The sequence below is a fragment of the Prionailurus viverrinus genome, chromosome A1 (genome assembly GCF_022837055.1).
Source record: "Prionailurus viverrinus isolate Anna chromosome A1, UM_Priviv_1.0, whole genome shotgun sequence".
Classification (NCBI taxonomy): domain Eukaryota; kingdom Metazoa; phylum Chordata; class Mammalia; order Carnivora; family Felidae; genus Prionailurus; species Prionailurus viverrinus.
In genome coordinates, this window is record NC_062561.1 from 235,040,771 (window position 1) to 235,064,223 (window position 23,453).

Genomic DNA, 23,453 nt, shown 5'->3' on the forward strand with positions numbered 1-23,453 from the left:
CCAGTAGGACTTCATTCAACGAAATAATCTGCCACAACCCTACTCCAAGTAAGGTCATGTTGTGAGGTGGCCGAGGTTAGGACTTCACCACGTCTTCTTTGAGGGACGCAATTCCACCTACAACCATCGTGTTGGTCATTTATGTAAAAATGGCAGCTGGCTGGGTGGGAGGCCTCCTTCTCTCTCTCTGTTCTTTAAGTATTAAGGTTGCAATCCACTTCGGACTTGCCCTTGTCCCACTGGGCTATCCCAGAGTGATGAGGTAGGGGTCACAGTGCTGACAGAACTGAGAAAGTTTCTAACTCAGGGGCAGTTCTAGCAAAAATGTGACAGGATGTGGTTCCTTTCACACCTAAAAACTGGACCCTGGAGACTCAGATGCCCAAACGAGCCTGGGGCCACACACTAATTTACAGCTGGCCCTCACCCTGAGGCTGTTAATGGAGCGATCATTCTGGCCCTCAAGTTTTCGGAGGACAAAAGAACAAAGAACCCTAAAAAATTGGAGGAGGAATTGCCTGGTGGACCAGCTCTAACCTAAAGGCCAACGGTTCAGGTGAGGTACAAAGGACATTCTTCAATCTCAGGAGAGAGAGCAGTCCAGGCACGGAGACTTAACCATGATCTCCCATTTAAAAGCTTTATGTTTCCCTAGCGGAAACAGGCCTCTATTATCTTAAGAAGAAAAGTGCCTAAAGGAACCCAGGATTATAGGGTAGTTCTATTTTAAACTTCCAGGTAGTTCCAGAGCGGCTGCACCAGTTTGCATTCCCACCAACAGTGCCTGAGGGTTGCCCTTTTTCCACATCCTCACCAACACCTCTTGTTTCTTTAAAAAAAACAAAAAAACCCAAAAAAAACGTGTTTTAAAAATATTTATTTATTTATTTATTTATTTATTTATTTATTTATTTTGAGAGGGAGGGAGAGAGTGCACATACCCACAAGCAGGGGAGAGGAGGCAGACAGAGAGGAAGAAAGAATCCCGAGTAGGCTTCATGCTGTCAGCGCAAAGTCTGATGTGGGGCTCGATCTCACGAACGGTCAGATCGCGACCTGAGCCGAAACCACGGGTCGGTCGTTTAACCCACGGGGCCACCCAGGCGCCCCTGGTGCTGAGGTTTTTTTACTCCTGCAGCCAGGCTTGCCTTTTGGGTGGATGATTCAGTCCATCTGCACCGAGAGTAATGTTGGTTGGCAAGGACTTACTCATGCCCCCTCACCAAGGGTTCTCTGGCTGTTCGCTACTTCCTCTGCTCCTTTCTTCTTCGAGGTTTTCTGTTCCTTGAAGTTGTACACGGCTCTCTTCACATCCGAAAGGGCAGTCCCCTCCTGGAGCCCTTATGAACGGCCCCTCGGACAGAAACAACTTGGGGCTTCCTGAGACTGGCTGTGGTCACGGCTGATCCTTGCCTCCTCCCGTGGCCCAGTTCTCAAGCTGCGAGCCATCTCTCCGCCTGGCCGTGCACCGGGCAGAGTACTGACGGCCCCCTTCGGTTTGCTCTGACAAACCTTGCTCAAGTTCGAGTCTGTCGTCTGTCTCTCCCTGGTCCTCAGATCCGCACCGGCTTTCTGCCCAAGTTGGCAGTCTCCTCCACCACTGGGAGCGCGGGCGGGGAGCCGGCTGCGGGGTCGGGGTGCGAGGGCGGCGCGTGGAGCCCAGTGGGGAGCCCATGGGCCCGCTGCGGGGGGTCCACAGGCGAGGTGTTCCCAGTGTCCCCCCGGCGGGCTTCCCGACGGATGCCTCAATGCAGCTAGTGGGATCTGCATCTCCGTCGGGCCCGTCGAGAGTCCCTGTCTGTCCCCCGCCCGGCCGCTCACCGTCCCTGTCACGCAGCTCAGGACTCAGCACCGTGCACGGGGCCAGGAGGGAGCCTCCCTGGCAGCATCTGGCACGGCGGCAGCAGTGGGGGCTTGCTCGCATGGGCCTCGGCTGTGCCACCCTGGGGGAGGCGGGGAGTAGAGTCAGGCCGGTCCTCTTAGCTACTTCAGTGCATTCAGACTTGCAAGGTTTTCCCAGAAGCGTGCTGGGACTTCTGCTCTGGAAACCGGACTCGCACAAAGGCTCCGTCATCTGTGGGTGACTGGCCGAGTGTTCTCCAGAGGCTCCCGGACCACGTCCCAGAGGGGTTTGAGCTGGTTCACGGCCACGGCGGCGTGAACGCCTGGGGTCCGTACGCCTATCATCTGACACGTGGGGGCATGAGATGGCTCTCGGACCCTTTGGCATATGCTGCTGAATCCCTCAGCTCCCACAAGGGCACTTTGTCCCTGCACAGATGCCAAATCACTGTTACAGAGGTTGGGGGAGGGGCCAAGACGAGAGACACGTTCTGCCGTGATGCTGGAGTCACCTGTCTCCTGCGCTTGGGAATCCTCATAGTTCTTCAACGCCTTCCCGACGTGAGTCAACGCTGGGCCCTAACACAAGCCGGCCGACACGCTCTCTCCTTTTCTAGGCGTGCGGCATGAACTCAACCCCGACAGACAAGTCTCCCGTGAGCCTTCCCGTGAGACACGATCTTCTCAGAGAGACTTTGTGATCTTCTTGACGGCAGAAACTGTACTTTCTTTGTCTCCGTGAGCTCAGGCTCCAGCAGTGAGGCCCGGCATACAGCGGGTGTTCAATAGAAGTGTGTTTTAAAAACACCTGAGTGAGGGGACACATAATCGTGCTGGTTTGAAACCCCAGGGGCCTCCTTTCTAGACACTCTTTCCTCTCCTGGCTGCACACGGATCCCCTGGAACCCGCAGCAGTCCTCCAGGGCGGGTGGCCCAATGTCACCCAAGGACAGAGGGCCCCGAGCCTGTGCTTTCTCAGAGCATCTTTTTTTAAGGTTATTTATTTATTTTGACAGAGACAACGTGCAAGGAGGGGAGGGGCAGAGACAGAGAGGAAGAGCGAGAATCCCAAGCAGGCTCCACGCTGTCGGCACGGAGCCCAACGCAGGACTCCATCGCAGGGACCGAGAGATCGTGACCTGAGTCGAAATCAAGAGGCGGTCGCTCAACTGGCTGAGCCACCCAGGCACCCCGGCCTTTTTTTTTTTTTTTTTTTTTTTTAAGTTTTTCTCATTGTATTATTCATAAATGCCAAGCAAGACATTCTGGGGCTGGAAGAGCCTACCACACTAAGGCACAAGCTCTCTCGCCGGGAAAGGAGCCCAGGGGACAGCTGCGGGTCAGGAGAGAGGACAAAGGCGGGGCTGAGAGCGGCGCTGGCCCTCTGCTATGGATGTGATAATGCACTTGATGAATGTGGTCGTGGTTTCGCTCCGTAAAGGTGATTGTAGGCGGGAGGCGACTGGCCGATCAGTGCAGTGAGACGCAGGGCTGTGCGCGGCCTTAGCATCAGAGGCTGACGGAGTGATGATTAAGATGCATTCTGCACAGTGTCTGGGCACAGGCTCCGGGAAATCTCCTCCCCGCCCCCCACTCCAAAATCAAACAGAACAGCCTAAAAATCAAGTACTCTCTCTCCTGCAGGTGGATCCACCTCCCAGGGCATTTTCTTTTCTAGATTAAATAACACAGTAGCTCCCTGGTGGTTGCTTTTTCTAGAAGAAGGAAGAGAAAGTTCGGTGGAATTGAGTAGCCCTCAGACGACTTGCTTTTACGTCGGGCAGCTCGGAGGACCCACCACCAGCTTCTCTGACCCCCCCAACCCACTGCGGGGGGCGGGGGGGGGCCGGTTCCAGCCACACAGAAACGTGTGTTTCTTACTTTCTGGAGATACAGAGAGGGGAAACTGGGCAGGGGACGAGAAACTGAGATGTTAACTTCGAAAGTAATTTCAAAACTTTTCAACATTACCTTGGATACGTGATGGGTTAGAATGTAAATCTGGAATACATTTTTAATTTAAAAGAGGAGACCTGAGAGGAATTTCAGGTGCTTGGGGACACCCCCAGACCCTCGACCGCAGGGTGGACGTGCGGTGCCGTCCTGCCTTTCTGCTGATCGTGATTAATGCTGCAGTGAGCTCGCCCTCGGCTGATCCCAAGTTGGGACACTGTCAAAATCTGTCGCGTCATCTCGAATTCTGTGTCTTGAATGAGACACAGGAAAAACAGAGAAAGCGGAACAACGTCACACTGAAGGTGCTCAACGCATAGCTCCCGGTGACATGTGTCTGAGCATCTCCATCACCACGCTTGACGCAGGACTTTAAGGAAGTTAAAATTATGCAGACATTTCTACCAACAACAATCCAGAGCTTGCGGACGAGGCTGGACACTGGGCATCGCTGCTTACTTACACGCCTTACGTATACGCTGTCCACAAAGGATTTGTCGTATTCGGCTAAGCTCCCAAACAGAGATGGTTCCTTGTTATCCACCCCACCACGCACCGTCCTGTTCAAGCTCCCCACCCCCGCATTTTCAGAATTAAACGCACGTCTCCTATATTCAGGTGGATTAGCATAACGGCCGGGTCCATAGGAAACGATAACACTCATCCCTTGAGACTTCTCAGTTCTGCAAGAAAAAAACTCCCAGGAAAAATCTGACAGTGTCTTGCGGACTCTGTGGCAAGACCTTGACAAGGGAAGGGAAAGTGTCTTCGCAACAAGAACATCTTGCAGCAACATCAACGCTCATCAGCATCACCGTCACTGCCAAGAGCACTTGGTGTCCTCCGTGGTGCCGGCCGAGGGCTCTGGGAGACAGCGTCACGGGTAGGAACCGGAATGGCCACTGACTGGTTCAGCAAAACATCCTGTACTCACGGAAAAACGGGGATGTTGTAAATGCCAGAGAATTAGGAAACGGCTTCTCCTGGACCTTCTGGATACCAGAAACTCCCGGGTTTCTTCCACCATGACGTGACTTCCCAGAATCACATAAGAGCAGGTAATGGTAAGTATTGGGGCATCGCTGGCCTCTGTTTAATGAACTTTCAGTGGCACACTCAAAGTAGTCTCATTTCTTCTCCTTTAGAGTAGGCTTTCCACACTTGCGAGTCTGTCGGAATATCTTTGATGTCACTTTCTGAATTATTCGTTGAGCTGGAGTTTTTCTGGTGCATACTTCTCCTGTTTTCTTCGCTAACCCTGTTGTAAAAACGTCCCTGTTGGCTTGTAACATCCTTTTGGCTTGTCCATTATCAATGTCAAATTTGGTCCTGAAAAGGCCCCCGAAACATGGGTCACGGTGAACTCACATATAGGACGACAATACAGTCCAAATGTGTATTCAGAAAGTGGCCTAACACTCCTTATAAACAGAGATGCCCTCTCCAAACTTGCCCTTGAAACGTAAGAGTACAAACAAAAACCGATCCTGTTCCTGAAAAGACACATCTTCCATGAGCCTCTGTCTTCAGGGAAGCAGGTGAGGTGAGGCTTTTCATTACAGCCAGTATTTGGGCCTTTCTGGTTATTAAGGAGTCTACCTGCTGTTATTCATTTATCTAACAAATATTTTTTAGCACCTACTTACTAGAGGGCAGGCACAGTTACAGGCACTGTGGTTATCAGAGTGGTACTCGGTTCAGACCTGCTCCTTCCTCGATTCTAGAGAGTCTGTTACCTGCCTTAAGGAAAAGAGGACAGCAGATGACAGAGCCCCATCTGCTTCCTCTAGGGGAGACATTCCCCAGCTTTGCAGGGTGACAGGGCCGCTCGGTCTGCAGGAACACCCACGGTGAAAGCCACAAGTCTGGGGTAGGTCTGCTAGGAGTGCTCGGTGTTGACAAGGGGTCCAGTCCAGGGGCCAAGGTGGGCCCCAAGGGCACTGACTATCACAGCAGAGCACACATTCCAGAAAGAAGACCAGGGCAAGGACCAGGAAACCAAGAGTGAAAAGGGAGACCAAGGATGCAAAGACCAGAAATAAGTCAGAAAAGGGACGGGGCCAAGCACATCTTCAGTGGCACGGATGAGCTCCGTCAGGACTGGGAGTGCGGTGTGGCACTCCTGGGAACCAGCTCCCTCCTTGAAGGGAGCCACTGGCTTTGGGATTTAGGGATGTTCCATCTCCAGGTCCCGCCCCAGATCAGGGGGCTTTTGTTTTTCTGAGGATCCCAGTGTCTTAACAGAAAGGAGGTGTACCAGCGTCTACACCATCGAGGCGAAGGATGAGGAAACCTGGGTCAGGTGTTTGATGGGGAAACCTCTTGAATTCTCTCGAACAAAGAACACATAGGCATTGGTGGGTTTTGGCTCCGGGAGGGGTTTAGGGTTCTCTCCAACACACACTGAGGCTGAAGAAATCAGGAGGGAAATGGAGAGAGTCCTGGTCTTAGGAGTCTCTCGTTTGTTTGTTTTAATATGTTTAAAAAAGTTTTTAATGTTTATTTATTTTTGAGGAGGAGAGAGAGCCTGACGGGGGGCTCGATCTCAGGAATCAGATGCTTAACTGACCGAGGCACCTGGGGGCCCCTCATTTGGGATTAGTTTTAAACCGATATTGAGAAAATTTGTTGATTTCAAGGTATTCTGCTATCCTGCCAGGAACAGTCACCTTTTGGTGGAGGAATGCCTGGGGGATGCTGGGGCAGCTCGTGCAGGACGCGGGTCTGGACAGGCCAGAACTGTATGGGCAGGAGGAGGACGGGGAGGCAGGTGCATCCCTCCTCCTGGCAGGACGCTGTCTTCCTTCGGAGTGGAGGCAGGTTCTGGAGGCTTCTCAGGGCAGCCCTCTCTGATTGTAAGGTTCTTATGAAGACACGACCAGAAGAATACACACAAAAGATCTTGAAAGGGCTCGGGAAGTAAAAACTTTTCTTCAACCAAGTAACTCCTCTAGTGCTGCTCGGTTCTGACCCGAGATTGTGTGTCTGTCTCAGGTCCCCAGGAGTAATTCTCTCTCCATCAGAAAGCCGCTGATCTAATTGCTTCTTTGTCTTCAGATGTGTCTCATGTTCAGGAGCCTCAAACTTAATAAAGGGAAATTCAGTGACATTGTCTGCTGCGCATAGAAATCGGTAACGCCACATTTACATAGGGATTTGAGGCAGGCTCCCTGGATGTGGCAGAGAAATATTTAAGCATGTTTGCTTGGCGACTCTGAGAACTTATTGGAAAATTAACTTCTGATTTCATTCTCCTCCTTGCTAAGGAATCATAAACCTTCCCTAATACCATTATGCATTTTTGCAACTCGACTACTCTTCAGCTTGATTACAGATTATTAAAGCTTCATGGTGTGGAAGACGATGGAAATTAAATTACGTGAAGAGAATGCACTGCCACTGTGTTTCTGAAAGTTCTTACTGGCAAGAAACGTGCACGCAGCGGGGGACCCACTGTCCTTGACACTGAACCTCTGATGGAGGAGTAAGTGGCCATATGCGGTCAACACAAGCCATCTTTCTGGAGCCACACATCTAGGAAAATATTTAAGGCATTTATTTTATATTACAAGAAATACATAGATATTTTACGGAGGATTATGCAACATGCCTACAGAAAAAAACCGGAAGCCTGGCGGGTCCAGAAATAAACCCAATACTTGATGTAAAAGGTTTTGCTATCAAGATGTGTGATGGAGAGCATCATAATGATTCCATTTTTTTTTTCAAGCAGGGAACAGGTATTCTAAGCTTATGGAAGTAATTTGATGGTAGGAGACCTTTCATAAACCCAAAGAGGAGCTTGAGGACCATTTTCAATATTTCTGAACTCGGGACCCGATGCTTTCACATCATATCGTCTGATCGTATCCGGGACCGGCTTATATCACAGGTCTACCTCTTCCTGCAAATCAATCTCTTCATAGAACAGAGAATCGCCAGCTGCCAGTACCTCCTTCCACACCAGGGTATTTTAGGAAATCTCCTGTAAGATGTTGAAGTCTATAACTTGTGAATGTATCCACTTACTTTTCCGGTGTATGTGGATTGCTCTGTTTTGAACTGGGGTCAACTCTGCCCCGCAGGGCACGTTTGGCAACGTCCGGAGACATTTTTTGTGGTCATGACTCGGGGCGGGTGGCTGTGAGTGGCATCTGGCGGGTAGGGGCCAGGGATGCCGCGACATACCCTATAATGCCGAGGGCAGTCCTCCCACCGCCTGACACAACAGAAACTTACTCGCTCCGAAGTTTTATAATGCTGAGGAAGAGAAACCCTAGGTTATTGTTATCAATACAGTACAGATTGGGCAGTAATCACCTCCCTAAACCTCCTAAGGGTACATGATGATAGATATTCTATATCATCTATAGTGAAGACACACATCAATTTTCTGCACCACAATTTCAAAGAAAAGCCCACACAATGATTATCAATGGCAAGGATACCGCTAGTCTGTGTCTGCTCAACACACACTCACGTCATCAACGTCCCGTGAAACCACCGCGGAGAAGGAAGAGGGCGCAGGTTACCTCTCAAATAAGACCTGGCTGTAGTCGTCCAGGACGTGGGCGTGAGTGTGGAGAAGGATGGTGTTGTAGCCTACCAACGCCGCCATCATGATCAGCATTTTCAACTCGTAATTCACCCGCAGGAAAACCGAGCAGGAAATCAGTCCCAGAATGCAGCTGTAGATAAAGTACTGGAACAGGGAAATATATCAGATGAACGTTTAGGATCTCTTCTGCGAAATGCTGGAATAGGAATTCACACTGGGGGTCACCACCAACCCCCAAACTCACGCGCGCAACTTCCGAACTGGCTGTGAAAAACAGATGCCCTTTTCTGTTTTCTGACCCCGGGGTACACACCCGAAAATGTGTGCTTTAGAAAAGAATTACTCATTCCGTGGCTTGCTGACCCAGTGAAGCATGCCCAATGAGAACAATCGTGCATATTGCCAATAGAAATAATTCTTAACGATCTACACTGAAGGCAGGTCATGACTCACAAATGTCATTTGCTTCTCAAAGATGAAAACAAGTGACTCTGTACACAGATATCGATTTTAAAAGCTATAGTACCTAGAATCTCTTTTGGCCTTTCAATTCTTAATTTATGAAGATATAAATCATTACCGGGAGTTCTGTTAAAAGCTTAAGAAAGCCTCGGCATTTTATTAAAGGAGAAACTGCAGGTCCAAAGCAGAGAGGATTTGACAAACTAAAAGCTTTGGCCGGGGTGAATCACAGAGTCCCCGGAAGTGGGCAGGGAACAGGAGGGAATGGGAAGAGCTAGGCGTGTGGAAAAAAGCCAGCACGTTGCATCCCCTGTCGTCCCCAGGAAACAGTGACACGTGTGCCCTACCGTGGTGCTCCCTCGCCATTTGCCCCACGGGACATCATCGAGATGTGACAGCCCCAGCCGATCTTGCTTTGCTCACTCATTAGCGGGGTCACCAGTGACCCAACCTGGTTGTGGAGCATGTCTCCATCCATAAAATGAGGGCAGGAATGCCCTCTGGTTTTTTTTTTTTTTGGATGTTTATTTATTTTGAGAGAGAGAGAGAGCAGAAGCGGGCGAGAGGCAGAGAGAGGGAGAGAGAGAATCCCAAGCAGGCTCCACACTGTCAGCGCAGAGCCCGATGTGGGCTCGATCCCACAAACCGTGAGATCACGACCAGAGCCGAAACCAAGAGTCAGACACCTAACCGACTGAGCCGCCCAGGTGCCCCTAATGTCCTCCTTTTAAGTCACTGAAAAGAACAAGCTAAGCTTGCGGCCCAGAGCCCTGCCAGCCAGGAGGGATGTGGTAAGTGGACACGGTCGCCAGGCCCGTGGGGCCTCTACCTGTGACACTGCCGTGTCTTCAGGAACCAGGGTTGGCTGCTACCGGCATTTCTGGAGCAGAAGCAGCACTCAGTAAAGTTTCATGGTATAATGAAGCACAGATCCGACCGATGTTTGACAGACCTTGTCTTTAAAAACTAGCCCGGTCTGTCATTTCCATTATATGGAATAAGCCACGGAAGGCCAGCGATATTAGCTCATCCATCCTGCTCTTGGGGAAGAGAGGTCGAGAAGCCAGCCGCCCTGGTCACACAAAGCACTTCCTTCTCTGCGAGAGGGAGGTTTGGGAGCGAGGCGGCCACACAAGGGCTAATACAGATCCGTACTCACGAGGACTCAGACCTGGCATTTCAGCCTCCCAAGGAAGACCAGCCACCGCCCTGGATCACACAGCCACTGGGTCACCCTTTAGGAGGTGAAGCTTTCCTGAGCAAGGCGGCCTTACAGGTGGCAGCATTTTACGGGACATGGAGCGCTGTAAGCAGAATTTCTATGGCCAGATTACCTCCCCGAGGGGGCGTTCCCCACTAGGCTGACCCCACTCTCCCCGCAGCAGAGAATGGGGGGAGCAACAGAGGAAAGAAAGGTGTCCTGATAGGACTGTTTGGGCTGGCCGAGTGGAAACACAGAATCGAGGCAGGGAGACCTGGCTCAGTTTCCCCCAAAACAGGAGGTAGGAGAGAGGCGTGTGCTCCTAAACCAGCCCTGAGTTACATGGAGTTCTGCCACCATTCCCTTAGCCTGGTGACTAAGTCCCCAGCTCAGAGGGCAGGCGTGAGGGCTCAGGGCCAGGAGGTGCCTCAGGCCTGGGGACAGACACAGAACCCAGAGCAGGCAGCTCAGCAAATTCCCCAGGGAGGCCTGCTCGGGGACCGTGTACAGGGGCTTCACGGGGAGCCTCATCCCACCGAATCCGACAAGATAACGGGCTTCTGTGTCTCATGTCTCCTTGCGTTAGTTCATGTTTCTGCTATTTCACTGTTCATTTTGAAAGTTACCCTCCACGATGGGTTGGCAGTTTAAAAAAAACTAAACAAGTGAAAGCAGGGGCCTTCCCCACAAAGTCTGAGAGGCCCTGGTTTACAACCCAGTGGTCTTTCAGTCAGTAGTGGAGAGTAGTCTAGAACCGCTCCTCGAAGGCCATGACATTGCCTTGGGGGCCGGCTGTGGGGGAAGCTCTCAGTTCCAGACACGATGCTGCTAGTGAAATGATGCGGGAGACCTCAGGATGAACGTCGTCAACAAATGTGTCACTGTGAGTATCAGTGTGTGCACGTGCACCTGGTGGGGGGACACAGGGTCACACAGGATTTCTGTAGCACCCCTCCTTTGAAGTAAGTGCCAACACTGATACAAATACAGCCTATGGATTCACTTATTTTATTTTATTTTATTTTAATTTAATTTAATTTAATTTAATTTTATGTTTTATTTATTTTCGAGACAGAGAGAGAAGGGGGGGGCGCCAACCGGGGAGAGGGCCGGAGAGAGGGAAACACAGAATCCGAAGCAGGATCCAGGCTCCGAGCCGTCGGCACAGAGCCCGACGCGGGGCTCGAACCCACGAACTGTAAGCTCATGACCTGAGCCAAGTCGGACGCTCAATGGACTGAGCCACCCAGGTGCCCCAAGTTTCACATTTTAAAATTCGTGCTTAGGCTTTTAAAAAGTTCTCCTATTTCAGGAGTATCTACTGAAAAACGTACGTCAATGGCAGGCGGCATTTAGTCATTTACTATTTACTTTCTAGACCGCCTGGAGGTCACACACAGTGTGGTCTGGGAGTTAATTAAAGGTAGGCTGGCAGCCTGCAGACAGCGGCAGGGGGGCGTGTGAAGGAGGGGGATAACCTGAGGCCAGGCCAGGGGTTCTGGAGATCGGCTGTCTCCACCACAGAAGGAAGCTGCCAGGGAGAACACCCACCGACTGGGCAAGAGTCCTGGCGGCAGGCTCCCGAACGGACTTCCATTAGGATGTAATTACTACTGACCTGATTTCCGCATAGTTTCGATGTAGTTGATATGTTATTAATGTGTATATTATTTATTCATATTGAAAATCATTACTATTACTTTAATTACTAAATATCATTTGTTAATATCCATTAAGATTAGGTGAACAGAGTTAAAATTAGTTAATATGGTTATTAGCATGTTTGATATAGCTAACTGATGAAATCAATTTGCATTTTTTTTTCAATTTGCATTTTTGCGCCAAGGGAACAGCGGCTATTATCTTGGATAATTCAGTTAGGTCTCTTTGGCCTCAGTTTCCTCACACGGAAAATGAGAATTCCAGTAACAGCAAACTCACAGGGAAGCTTTTCAGATATAATGATATAAATACAGATATAGTATGAACTGCCTCCATGGCAAAAATCCTTTGTGGTAGATTTTGTTGGATATTTTAAAATGACTTTTTCCCCCCTACTACAGGAATAACACATCTGGTGTTAAAACTTAGGGAATATACAAAGGACTCGTATAAAACTAAGGGTCTCCTATAATCTCCAACCACGAACTTGAGCCACTATTAATTATTTTGGGTATATTTTTCCATCCTGTTTTTGTGGGGGGTGTGCTACTTATTCCTGATATTTTAATACTACTCAATACTGATACTGACATTTTAGAAAATTGGGGAACATTTGGGATGTTTTTAAGTGACACTTTTCAATTAATAATTTATTGTGAATATATATTTCTATGTCATTAAATATTTTGCTACGATATCTTTGTCATGGCTGGATGTAACTAAATAGCAGAATTTATTTATTTATTTGTTTATTTATTTATTTATTTAATGTTTATTTTTTTGAGAGACAGAGAGAGACAGAGTGTGAGCAGGGGAGGGGCCGAGAGAGAGAGAGAGAGAGAAAGACACAGAATCTGAAGTGGCTCCAGGCTCTGAGCCATCAGCACAGATCCTGACATGAGGCTCAAACTCACAAGCCACGAGATCATGACCCGAGCCGAAGTTGGAAAGCTCAACCTACTGAGCCATCCAGGCACCCCAGAATAGCAGAATTTATTTAAACCATTAAGTTTATTCTAACTCGTAGGTTGTTTACTTTCTTTGTTCTTGGAGTTACATAAACACTTTGATGAACACCTTTGTTGCTTAGTGTTGATGCCTGTAAGATTAATTTCTTTTTTTTTTATTAAATTTTTTTAATGCTTATTTTATTTTTGAGACAGAGAGAGACAGAGCATGAGCAGGGAGACACAGAATCTGAAGCAGGCTCCAGGCTCTGAGCTGTCAACACAGAGCCCGACGTGGGACTCGACCCCACGAACTGTGAGATCGTGACCTGAGCTGATGACTATTACAGATTACGGTCAAGAAGTGTTACATCTTCTTGATGTAACAAGAAGCCGTGAATGTGGACAGTCGTGAATGTGGACATGAATGTGGGCAGTCTTGCCCACTGCCTCATCGAGCTCAGATATCATGGACGATGGGGTTTGAGAGGAATCACGTGGAAGTTGCGCATGGCTCTCCGATGTTCCCTTCCGTCTATGAAGGGGGAAGCCAGGATGTTCTCAGGCCCTTCTGGGACTCTTAAGAACTCTAACACTGCACTTTCTGTGCAGTGTCTGAGCACATGGGGGATCCTTGGCAGAGCGCATCATAATCTCTCTTTCTGATGACTTATTACTGGAACAACAGTGGCTTGTTGACAAAATTCTACCTACATTTTAAAGAGTCTATTGCGTATTTTTTCATTTTTTTAAAAATTTTTTCGAATCTTATAAGGCTGAGTAAATATTACTTCCCCCCATTTTGGGTTTCTAACAGTTTATGCTTCTTTTGAAAATAAATCATACCGACTTACCTAATGAGACTCTGAATGATGACCTTACTGCTTTTAGTGACAAACAGTGGGTTGTTGCATCCACAAATACCGGGTGGAGAGGATTTAAAAAAAAAAAAAAAAAAAAAAAGCTTTGCCAGCTATCCTTTGTTTTTATGCAAATGGATGTTCATTGCAAATGGCTGAAGTGCCCTGTGAATGCTGCTTGGGACGCTCTGTCCCTCTGCCAGTGGCCTGGTACCTCTGTGCATGCCAGTGCTGTTCTTTCAAGGAGGGAGGGCCAGACCGCAGTTCACGTAAATCTTTCTCTACAGAAGGCGGCTTCAAATTGCCCACAGCGAGATCACAGCCAACAAACCCTTGCCATGCCTCCTGTCTCTCACTTTTCATGTAACTAAAACAGAAGAGATGTTGTCTAGCACTCACGGGAGCTTATGATAATGCTTAAAATGAGAACCAGGGCCCCTTGGACGAGGGACAGATTTATGGCAGGCTTTCTTCCCATGCCCATGGGGACATTATTAGGGACCTTGGTCAGCTTGCCTCAGAAACCCTCTCAAAAACACCACCAGACACCCCAATTCTGTACAGAGAGCTGGAAGCTTCCCAGGCACTGAAGACAGGAAATGGGAAAAAGGATCCAAGCCAAATATCAAGGGAACAAATCAGCAAAAGAAGAATGAGGAAAGGAATCTGCTTTATTACCACAGCTAATGGAGTCTAAAAAACGGCCAAGAATCTTTAAAGTGTACACACTAAATCACCAATCTCAGTCTCCAAAATAGTTCCTTTAGCACTCTCGAAATGTGACTCTATGGGACAGAAACCAGGTGGGAATAATCTCCTTTAGATGATTATGCAAGAGAGGAGACTCTCAAAACTTCTTTTGCATTAATGATTTATGAAACGAAGTTACTAAATAGTAAATAACTGACTTAACCCTTTCCACCGAAAAGACCGACATATTGGCCGGTTTTGAAATTTGAATCTTGGCCCTTCTCTGGAGGATGGTTAACATGAGTCAGTCGGCAAGGATTATTTGAGGATATAACCAGTGGGCAGCGTCTACAGCCAAGGGAGAGGCAGAAATACGAGAGGCAGTCCCCATCATCAGCAAGGAAGCCAACACTATTCCACCGGGACTACTGGCAAAACCCATCAGCAATGAACCCAGAACTTCAGTGACATACAACGCAACGTCAAACGCTGGGATACGTGCTATCGAATGTAGCACTAAGAGAATAAAAGCAGAGACATCTGCGAGAGCACCAAAAGGACACTGTAAGTTTGCACCGTAAGTGTGTCTAATCGGTGTCGGTCAGCCTGGCTGGCAGATTTTGGCTGGTCGGGACTTAAGTCAAGTATCGACACCAAGGAGGAGAAGTGAAATCCACAGCCGATCAGAAAGTGGAGGCCATCGCGTTAAATGGGCTCACAGCTTAGAGCAAGACAACAAGAGCAGTAATAATGAGTGAAATGCTCTTACCGGGAGGAAGAACAAATTCTGTGCACGCAGAATCACTGCCTGATTGTTTAAGGCAGAAAGACTTGTGTTTGATGTGTTGGCAGTCGGAGGAATGGCTTCCTCTGGGTCGCTCAGGAAAAACTGCAAAGAAAATGTTTTTTCAGTGAATTAGTGCACCAGAGATTAAAGGGATAGCGGGGGGGGGGGGGTGTGCTGCATTATTAATGACTGTGTTCCTTTTGCACCATAAGCAGGATTACGTGGGCAGTCTGGCGTCCGTCTTTCACATGCGAATAGCTCCATCTTCTCCTGTTTGAAGCTTTGAGAATTTCTATGAAATAAGTAAATAACTATTTATTGTTGCGCTCCACACTTGTCGTGGATTCCAGAACTATAAGACGATATTAACGAAAACAGAAACACTTCTGTTCGATGTTAAATTAGAAATGTACAAAGCACAGGGCAGAGGGCTTGGTCGGAATCACATCTGAGGGTGACATCACCTCACACACAGACACTCAACTCTCTACCGAGAAAGCAGAACCTTCAAGGTTTTTGTTTTTTTTTTTCAGTGTCTTCACCATCTTGCTTCGAACATGAAGTGGGTCAATGGAGTTTTTGACTTTAAGAAATTAATTGTGTGGGCAAAATGCACTCTTTGGCATCAGCATTTGTATATATTATCTGTGAGCGCTTGGCAGTTCAGGATCACGAGGCATAGAATGCTGAGAGGGTGAACGCTCTGAGTAAGGACTGCTGGAAAGGGGTCCTCACTCTGGAAAAAATAAGTAATCCTGAGAAAACCAGCTCTTCAGCCATGGTCCCCTGTATCAGCACCCAGAAGGAAAGTGTCAACCAGTTGGCGAGACAGAAGAAATTCAGTCTCTGTCTCTCTCGTTCTCTCATTTTTTCCCCCGGTTTTTCTCTGTTTCTCTTTCTCTGCGTTTCTGTTTTTCTTTTTCTCTCTGTCTCTTTCCCGGAGAAGCTGCAGCACGTTATTTTTTAACGTTACTTTTTAATGTTTATTTATTTTTGAGACAGGGAGAGACAGAGAAAGTGTGAATAGGGGAGGGGCAGAGAGAGAGGGAGACACAGAATCTGAAACAGGCTCCGTGCCAACAGCAAAGAGCCCAACGTGGGGCTCAAACTCACACACCACGAGATCATGACCTGAGCAGAAGTCGGATGCTTAACCGACTGAGCCACCCGGGCGCCCCTGAAGCACACACTACCGAGGTGGCCACAGACCAGCCACTTTTCCGTGCCATGGCTGAGGGCCAGGGAAGTGGGCAGTTGAAGGCGAACCAGAGGATCACTCCGGCCAGGTACCCTTCCCTGAAAGAAAGGCATCTCATCCAAAACCTGGACTGTGTGTTCTGCATGGGGCTAGCGATACGTATTCAAGGGCTAAATGTCCATTGGCTGATGGGCGGATAAAGAAAAGGCACACACACACACACACACACACACACACACACACACACACTGAAATATCACTCAGCGATCAGAAAGAAATTTTGCCATTTGCAACAACGTGGATGGAACCAGAAGGTATTAGGCTAAGTGAAATAAGTCAGAGAAAGACAAATGCATGATTTCACTTACGTGTGGAACTTAAGAAACACAACAGACGAACACAGAGGAAGGGAAAGAAAAATGAAATAAGACATAGAGAGAGGGAGGCAAACTGTAAGACATACTTAAATACAGAGAACAAACTGAGGGTTGCTGGAGGGGCGGTGGGTGGGGGGGATGGGCTAGATGGGTGACGGGCATTAAGGAGGGCACTTGTTGTGAGTGATGAGCACTGGGTGTCATATCCAAGTGACGAATCACTAAATTCTACTCCTAAAGCCAAGACTACACTGTATGTTTGCCAACTTGAGTTTAAATAAAAATTACAAAAAAATAAAAGTAAAACCCTCCTGCATAGCTTCTATAGTTGCTTTTGTTTGCCATGTTTTAAAATTTTTTCTTTCAATGTTTACTTTTGAGAGACACAGAGAGACAGAGCATGAGCGGGGGAGGGGCAGAGAGAGAGGGAGACACAGAATCTGAAGCAGGCTCCGGGCTCCGAGCTGTCAGCACAGAGCCCCATGCGGGGCTCGAACTTACAAACTACTTGAGCAGAAGTCAGACGCTTAACCGACTAAACCCCCCAGGCGCCCCATATAATTGCTTTTGTTTGCTCCTATCGATTTATTTGCTTTGATGGCAGCTGTCAAACACCAAAACAGACTGACTTCAGCGCATAAGGCCTTTACTTAGCTTATTCTGAGGAACGTTCCTCTAGGATGCCAAGAATGATACTAGACACAGTGTTTCTTCCCATTGTATCACGTGAGAACACGTAGCAAAATGCTGATTTAAATATCAAAGAAATGTTGATTTCTTTATGTGCCGCTAAAGGATGTATTAAAAATGCTGCACCCCCTGGTTGACTTACTTACAAATGTGCTAATTCTTTGGGAAAAAATATTGTATCAGGAAAAAACAAATTATGCAATTACTTGGCAAGTGTTGGGCTCCAAAGTTTTACCCATGTCATTTTGACAGACCCCAAATATAGCCGATTTAAATATTAAAGAATCAAAAAATGACAAATAAAAGGAGACTGTTTAGTTTGGTAGGTTATTAGTCTTAAGCGCCTGTTAAATATTAACAAAAACTTCTGGATTGCATCACCATGTAGAGAAAAAGTAAATTCTTGCTGCACCAAGAGTAGAATATATCCTGTGAAAACTCTGTCTTGTGAGGAGGCTATCCAATAACTAGGATGATTTGAACTCAAAAAAACAAGAGAGAACTTCAGTCACTATCCCCAACCCCGCTTCCTTAACCCCCTCTGCTCCCTTTTTCTAGTATTTACTAACTACCCCTGAAATCAAGAAGCCCCTTGTTTGGGTCCGTGACCTCACACTGCAATTTGGCATTGATTTACGCCTTCTTGGTCACTTTAAATTATTTTTTTTTAATTTTATTTATTTTTATTTTTGAGAGAGAGAGAGAGCACACAAGTGGGAGAGAGAGGCAGAGGGAGAGAAAGAGAACCTCCAGTGGGCTCCATGCTGAGCTTAGAGCCTGACGTGGGGCTCAATCTCATGACGTCAAGATCACGACCTGAACTGAAACCAAGACTCAGATGCTCCACTGACTGAGCCACTCAGGCGTCCCTTCAGTCCCTTTAAAATGGAAACTCAGGGGCACCTGGGTGGCTCAGTCGGTTAAGCCTCCGACTTCAGCTCAGGTCACGATCTCACGGTCCGTGAGTTTGAGCCCCGCGTCGGGCTCTGTGCTGACCGCTCGGAGCCTGGAGCCCGTTTCAGATTCTGTGACTCCCTCTCTCTGTGCCCCTCCCCTGCTCACATACTCTCTCTCAAAAATAAATGAACATTAAGAATTTTTTTAAAAATCATAAGCAAGCTTTACTGCCAGGGAAAACGATTTCCTTTCTCTACCTAACGCTGGCTTTCATACTGTCTTATGATGTTTCTTTGAAATAAATACGAGGGGAGCATCGGCAGGAAAAAGATCACTCGTTTCGTGGCAGCAGATATCAATGGAAATGATGGACGGAAAAAGGTAATCCGGCTTATTCCCTGCCCACAGCCTCTGCTGCTGTAGGAGGCGGCTCAGCTCGTGCGGAGAAGCCTTATTTTGTGTCTTTCTTCAGGGTCATCTGTCACACTGCTCACGTGTGTTCCACAGACCTGTCGGCAGCAGCTGAAAACAGATTCCTTTCTTGGTGAGAAGGGAAAACAGCCCTGGGAGAGGTATTCCTGGTGCTGAGGGTGTGTTTCTTCTCCAAAGGAAGCCCAGTTATTGCCAAAAAAAAACCCAAAAAAACAAAAAAACACCAAAACCAAAAAAACAATGAAACCTAACACATTCAGCTCCTCAAACACTTATGACAGTGACCGAACTGCCTGTCAGTCACATTAAATATTCTCTATGAAATGCAATCAGATGTTTCCCAGGGAGGTTCTGCCTTGAAAAAATTAGGTGAGGGGCGCCTGGGTGGCTCAGTCGGTTGAGCATCTGACTTCAGCTCAGGTCATGATCTCATGGTCCGTGAGTTCGAGCCCCGTGTCAGGCTCTGTGCCAACAGCTCAGAGCCTGGAACCTGCTTCGGGTTCTGTGTCTCCCTCTCTCTTTGCTCCTCCACTGCTCATTCTCTCTCTCTCTCTCTCTCTCTCTCTCTCTCTCTCTCTCTCAAAAATAAACATTCAAAAAAAATTTAAGTTAGGTGATAAATCCTGGTTTTATGAGGCCAAACTGGACTTCCCCAAAAGAAATGGTTTCTTTTTTAACGGACTGCATGCTTCCCCCTTCATTCATTCTTACGCTTAGTAACTACTGAAGGGCCAGTCCTGACACAGAAGGTGCCTTCCTGAAACACGTGCTGGGTGGAGGGGAAGGTCTCACCGTCAAATGTGTGGACGTCGTTTAAACGTCTCATTCTGTACCTTGTATGTGGTGCTGTTGGCCAATGCAGGACGCTCCGGAGTGTGTTCTGTGCATGCTGCCCGTGCCCAGCTCTGGAGCGAAAGTGCTCTGGACAGATGATGAGGCTGAATCATAGGGCTTTCCGTTAAGGGAGCTGAACACCACCGTCTGTGCGTGCATCTCAGAACCCTACCCAGTGCACCTGTTGTCCTTCAAATGTGTTCTGCGCCCTATCCCTTCACGGTGGCGTCCACCCCTGACCCAGCTGGCCCCTGCAGCTTGCATTTACCAGAATCTTCTGGGAACTTGTTGGTGTGCCCCTCTGGAGAGCTGGACCTTCGAGTGACAGGGCTCTTGCAAAAATGCACGTTACAAAGCCGAGCATGAGGAACCCATCTTAGGAAACGCACTCGTTTGTACACGCTCTCACCACTGCCCTGGGCCTCTCTGTCCTTCTTCCTCCCCTAGGAACACTGTCACGCCCTTACACTATCCAAAGTACGTCGGACAGACTCGGGCAGGAAGGTCAGGTATTCCAATGGCTGGGCACACATTTGCAGAACGCCTCTCCCAGAAAAGCCCCTCTTGTCTCAGTCTTCTGTACCTCATGTCATGGTCCCTACCCTGTGGCTGTTCCCGCTCCGATGACAGCTCTGGGGCCACAGTACAAATTCCTTTGGGTCGTCAGCAGGGGACCCAGGCTGACTGATGCCAGTCTCTCCTTGTGCCTAAGTTCCTTCTAGAGCAGGACGGCTCTTGAGGGAATTACCCGTCCAGACACAGCCCCGTTTTCCAGCCGATCCCCACTCAGCCTTGATTAAGTCCGTGTTGGAATAAATGATGTCATGGCTGAGGTGTGCCTGAGACCTAGAAGGTGAGGTCCCCACCCCACCCCACCCCAAAGGGGGTCTCACAGTCTCTGCAGCAGATGGGCCTTGGAGGCTGTGAATGCAGGAGGAGGGGAGATGAGCTCAGGGTCGGTGGCTAATGTGACGGAGAAGAGGGAGGCGGCTCGGGACGGTGGAGTCCCCACGGTCAACCAGACACATCAAGGCAACTCCACACAGGGACGCCAGACCAACGGCCAGCGGGGCTCAGGGAAGCCAGCTGGCCGTGTGGGATCACTGCGGAGCCCCTGCCCACAGGCACCACGACTTTTAACTGCCTGCAAGAGGCAACTCGGAGCAGCCTCCTTTCTGAGCTGACCTCTGTGGCCGAGCGGGCGGCCGGAGGAAGGAGTGGTCACGGTGGCCTACTGCACCAGTCTGTGCCTGGGGAGGCTGCCATTAGGGCCTGGCCGCACGCCCTCTCTCAGGGGAGCTCCTGGAGGGACCTGGGGCATGTGGTCCGGTGAGGCGGGGTGAGCCAGCGTGCCTGTCCTCCAGCGGGCGACGTGGGAGGACGCCCCAGAATCCGCACGCCCATCAGGAAGCGGGAGGGCAGAGGGCCAGCTGTGGCTTCTCCCTGGCGCCCCCTTTCCAGGACGCCTTAAGACGGACTTCTAGGCAGAGGGAAGCAGATGAAGAGGCCCCCGGCTGGCCTCCCGCTGGCATCAGCTTCCCCTGAACCCCCGCGTGCGTCAGAAGGAGCCAATGGCCTGTTCTGCAGCGTGATGGCAGAACTGATGTCAAGGAAGTGCCCAAGGTCCCCTTCAGCCTCAGCCCCTTCGCTACCGCGTCACGTAAATGTCCCAGATGCCCAGCGTCTTCCTTCTTGCTCACCGTTCCTTCCCTTCTGGTGAGCCCACCTGCCCATCCGCCAGGGTTCTGTCCAGCCGGCCTTGACCTCCCTCCTTGACACCTCTCCACACGCCTCGCTGGCGGAGTCTCCGATTCACATGGGCTTAGCCAGCTGTCGGTCTCGGGGACGGCACCGTGAGCTCCCGAAGGCGGGTCACAGTTTTTAGGCTCCCAGCATTTAGTAACACGCCAGGCACGTGGTTATGCCCAACAAATATTTTTATGCCAAAGGGATGCTAAGCCCCCAAAACTATGTCTTTATTATTTAATATATCCGGTGTGCTTCCTCAGCCTGATTTTCTGCTTTCTGGAAGGCGAGGACTGTACGTATGCCCTGTAGTTCCAACAGCTAGTAAAATAGCCCAAATACGAGGTATCTTAACGCCTCATGGTTGCTGGTGACGATGTCAGAATAAGAAGGATGCATCGCCATCGGTGTGGATTACCTACGTGTCTGTCTTAAGGGATATACGAGTCATGGTACCATCGATACAGTGAGAGCGACCACTGGTTAAATATGTACAAAGCACCCGGTTCTGTCCTAAGCGTGATAGTGGCGGGAGAAAAAGAGACAAGGGTGGGACTTTGCTGTCACTTGAGTTTCCAGGTAGGATTCCTGGGGCATACAGATTGGAACCCTCCCACAGCTCCCGCAAGGACTTCCCTCAATGTTTTACCACAATAGCTCTGCTCTGGTGAGGGTACCTTCACTCTGATCACCCTAACCCCCCCTCCTCTGCCAAGATACACGTTAGCAATTACCTTCCAAATGTATGGCCCACTGATAGACATCTGGAGGGTCTCAGGACTAATGTTTCACTAGGCAGTAGTAAATAACCTTACCTTATAATAGCAGCTAGCCCCTCAAGGTCCCGGAAGCCTTGTTTCCAAATTCCACAGAGACTTACGCTCTCCCCAGCCCCACTAACTAAAGAGTATTTAATCAGTCACTCTTCACAAACCAAACACAAGTGCAGCTCTCCCTGCCCACAGGGCCTGTCCCCATGTTATAATGAAAGCACCCCTTTGCACCAAAAATGTCTCAAGAATTCTTTCTCGGCTGCTCATCCCCAGCCCCACATCAGGAGGAACACCAGCTCATTTGCCCCGGCGGGGCAGTGTCAGAACTCATTTTCGAGAAGTGGAAATGGAGCCTGTGAAAGTTGCATGGAAACCCTCTAAAATCGCACAGCCGGACAAGTGGGGGACCAGTGTTGCGATCAGGCTTGTTAGACTCCAGAGCAGGATACCTCTCCCACTGCACTCTCTGTATCTAGATGGTTCTGTCATCCCTCGGTGATTACCCCACTGACAGTCAGTGTCCTTTCTGTAGCTAGCAGGGCCGTGGGAAGCTGCTGGAAGGTACCACCCTCTCCCCGGTGGCTCCTGCAGAAAGCACCCTTGGCCTTAGTGATGCTGAGGGTGGACGGATGTTGAATTTAATAGGCAGTAACTGGTGTCAGCACGGAGCCCCGGTCAAGGTCTGAAAGTCCCACCGAGTCAGGCATCGGAGGCAAAGAAGGCCCTGCCTGGCGGGAGCCCTGACTCACCATGTTGAACACGGCCATGGTCAGGATGATGGCGGTGGTGAGGACCGTGAGGGAGACCCGCGGCCAGGGCCGGTCCGCGATGATGCTGGACGACTTCAGCAGCCACAGGAGAGAGGCGGAGGCCTTCTTGCTGCATTGCTGGGAGGAGACAGGAAAGGAAACGCGTCACGTTTCTTCATGATGTTTAACACCACAAAAGGCATCGGTACTCTTCCCAGAACAAACAAGGAGGCGCTGGTCTCCGCTGGGGGCCCATACCAGGTCACAAACCTTCCTCAAACTATGTGAGCATCATGGTGACAAATAATGAACAAATTAGTTAAGTTTCTGCAATAAATTCAGAATGTGCTTGTATGTCCCGAAATTACGTTTAAAAACAACCCAAACAAAAAACTCAGGGCGCCTGGGTGGCTCCGTTGGTGAAGCGTCTGACTTCAGCTCAGGTCACGATCTCCCAGTTCACGAGTCAGAGTCCCACGTCAGGCTCTGTACTGACAGCTCAGAGCCTGGAGCTTGCTTCGGATTGTGTCCCCCTCTCTCTCTGCACCCCAACCCTGCTCGTGCTCTCCCTCCCTCTCTCTCTCTCTCTCTTAAAATTAAATAAACATGAAAAAAAAAACCCTCTGATAAAAGAAAACTATGTCAGTTGATTAAACCGCTCTGGGGAACGTGGCAGGTCTCAGGTCACAGCCATGACAAAACAATGATCACAATTCAGCCCATTCACATGGGAGACAGATCGGCAGGTAGCTAGTCATGATCCAGTTGGCTCAGTTGGCTACCAAGCAAGTTGAT

General features: G+C 49.2%; 1 protein-coding gene across 5 annotated transcripts in view; it reads right to left on the minus strand.

Annotated features, from left to right (window-relative positions):
- ADCY2 (adenylate cyclase 2) overlaps positions 1–23,453 on the minus strand; it is a 415,111-nt gene that overhangs the window by 42,657 nt on the left and 349,001 nt on the right. For all 5 annotated transcript variants that reach the window (XR_007154128.1, XM_047867851.1, XM_047867840.1 and 2 more), the window contains 3 exons: positions 22,659–22,796; positions 14,945–15,064; positions 8,328–8,497 (listed from right to left, as the gene is read on the minus strand). Coding sequence is in view for 4 of the 5 variants with exons in the window: in XM_047867851.1 (XP_047723807.1) it covers positions 8,328–8,497; positions 14,945–15,064; positions 22,659–22,796 (428 nt within the window). In the remaining variant the exon portion in view is untranslated. The remainder of the gene's footprint in view (positions 1–8,327; positions 8,498–14,944; positions 15,065–22,658; positions 22,797–23,453) is intronic.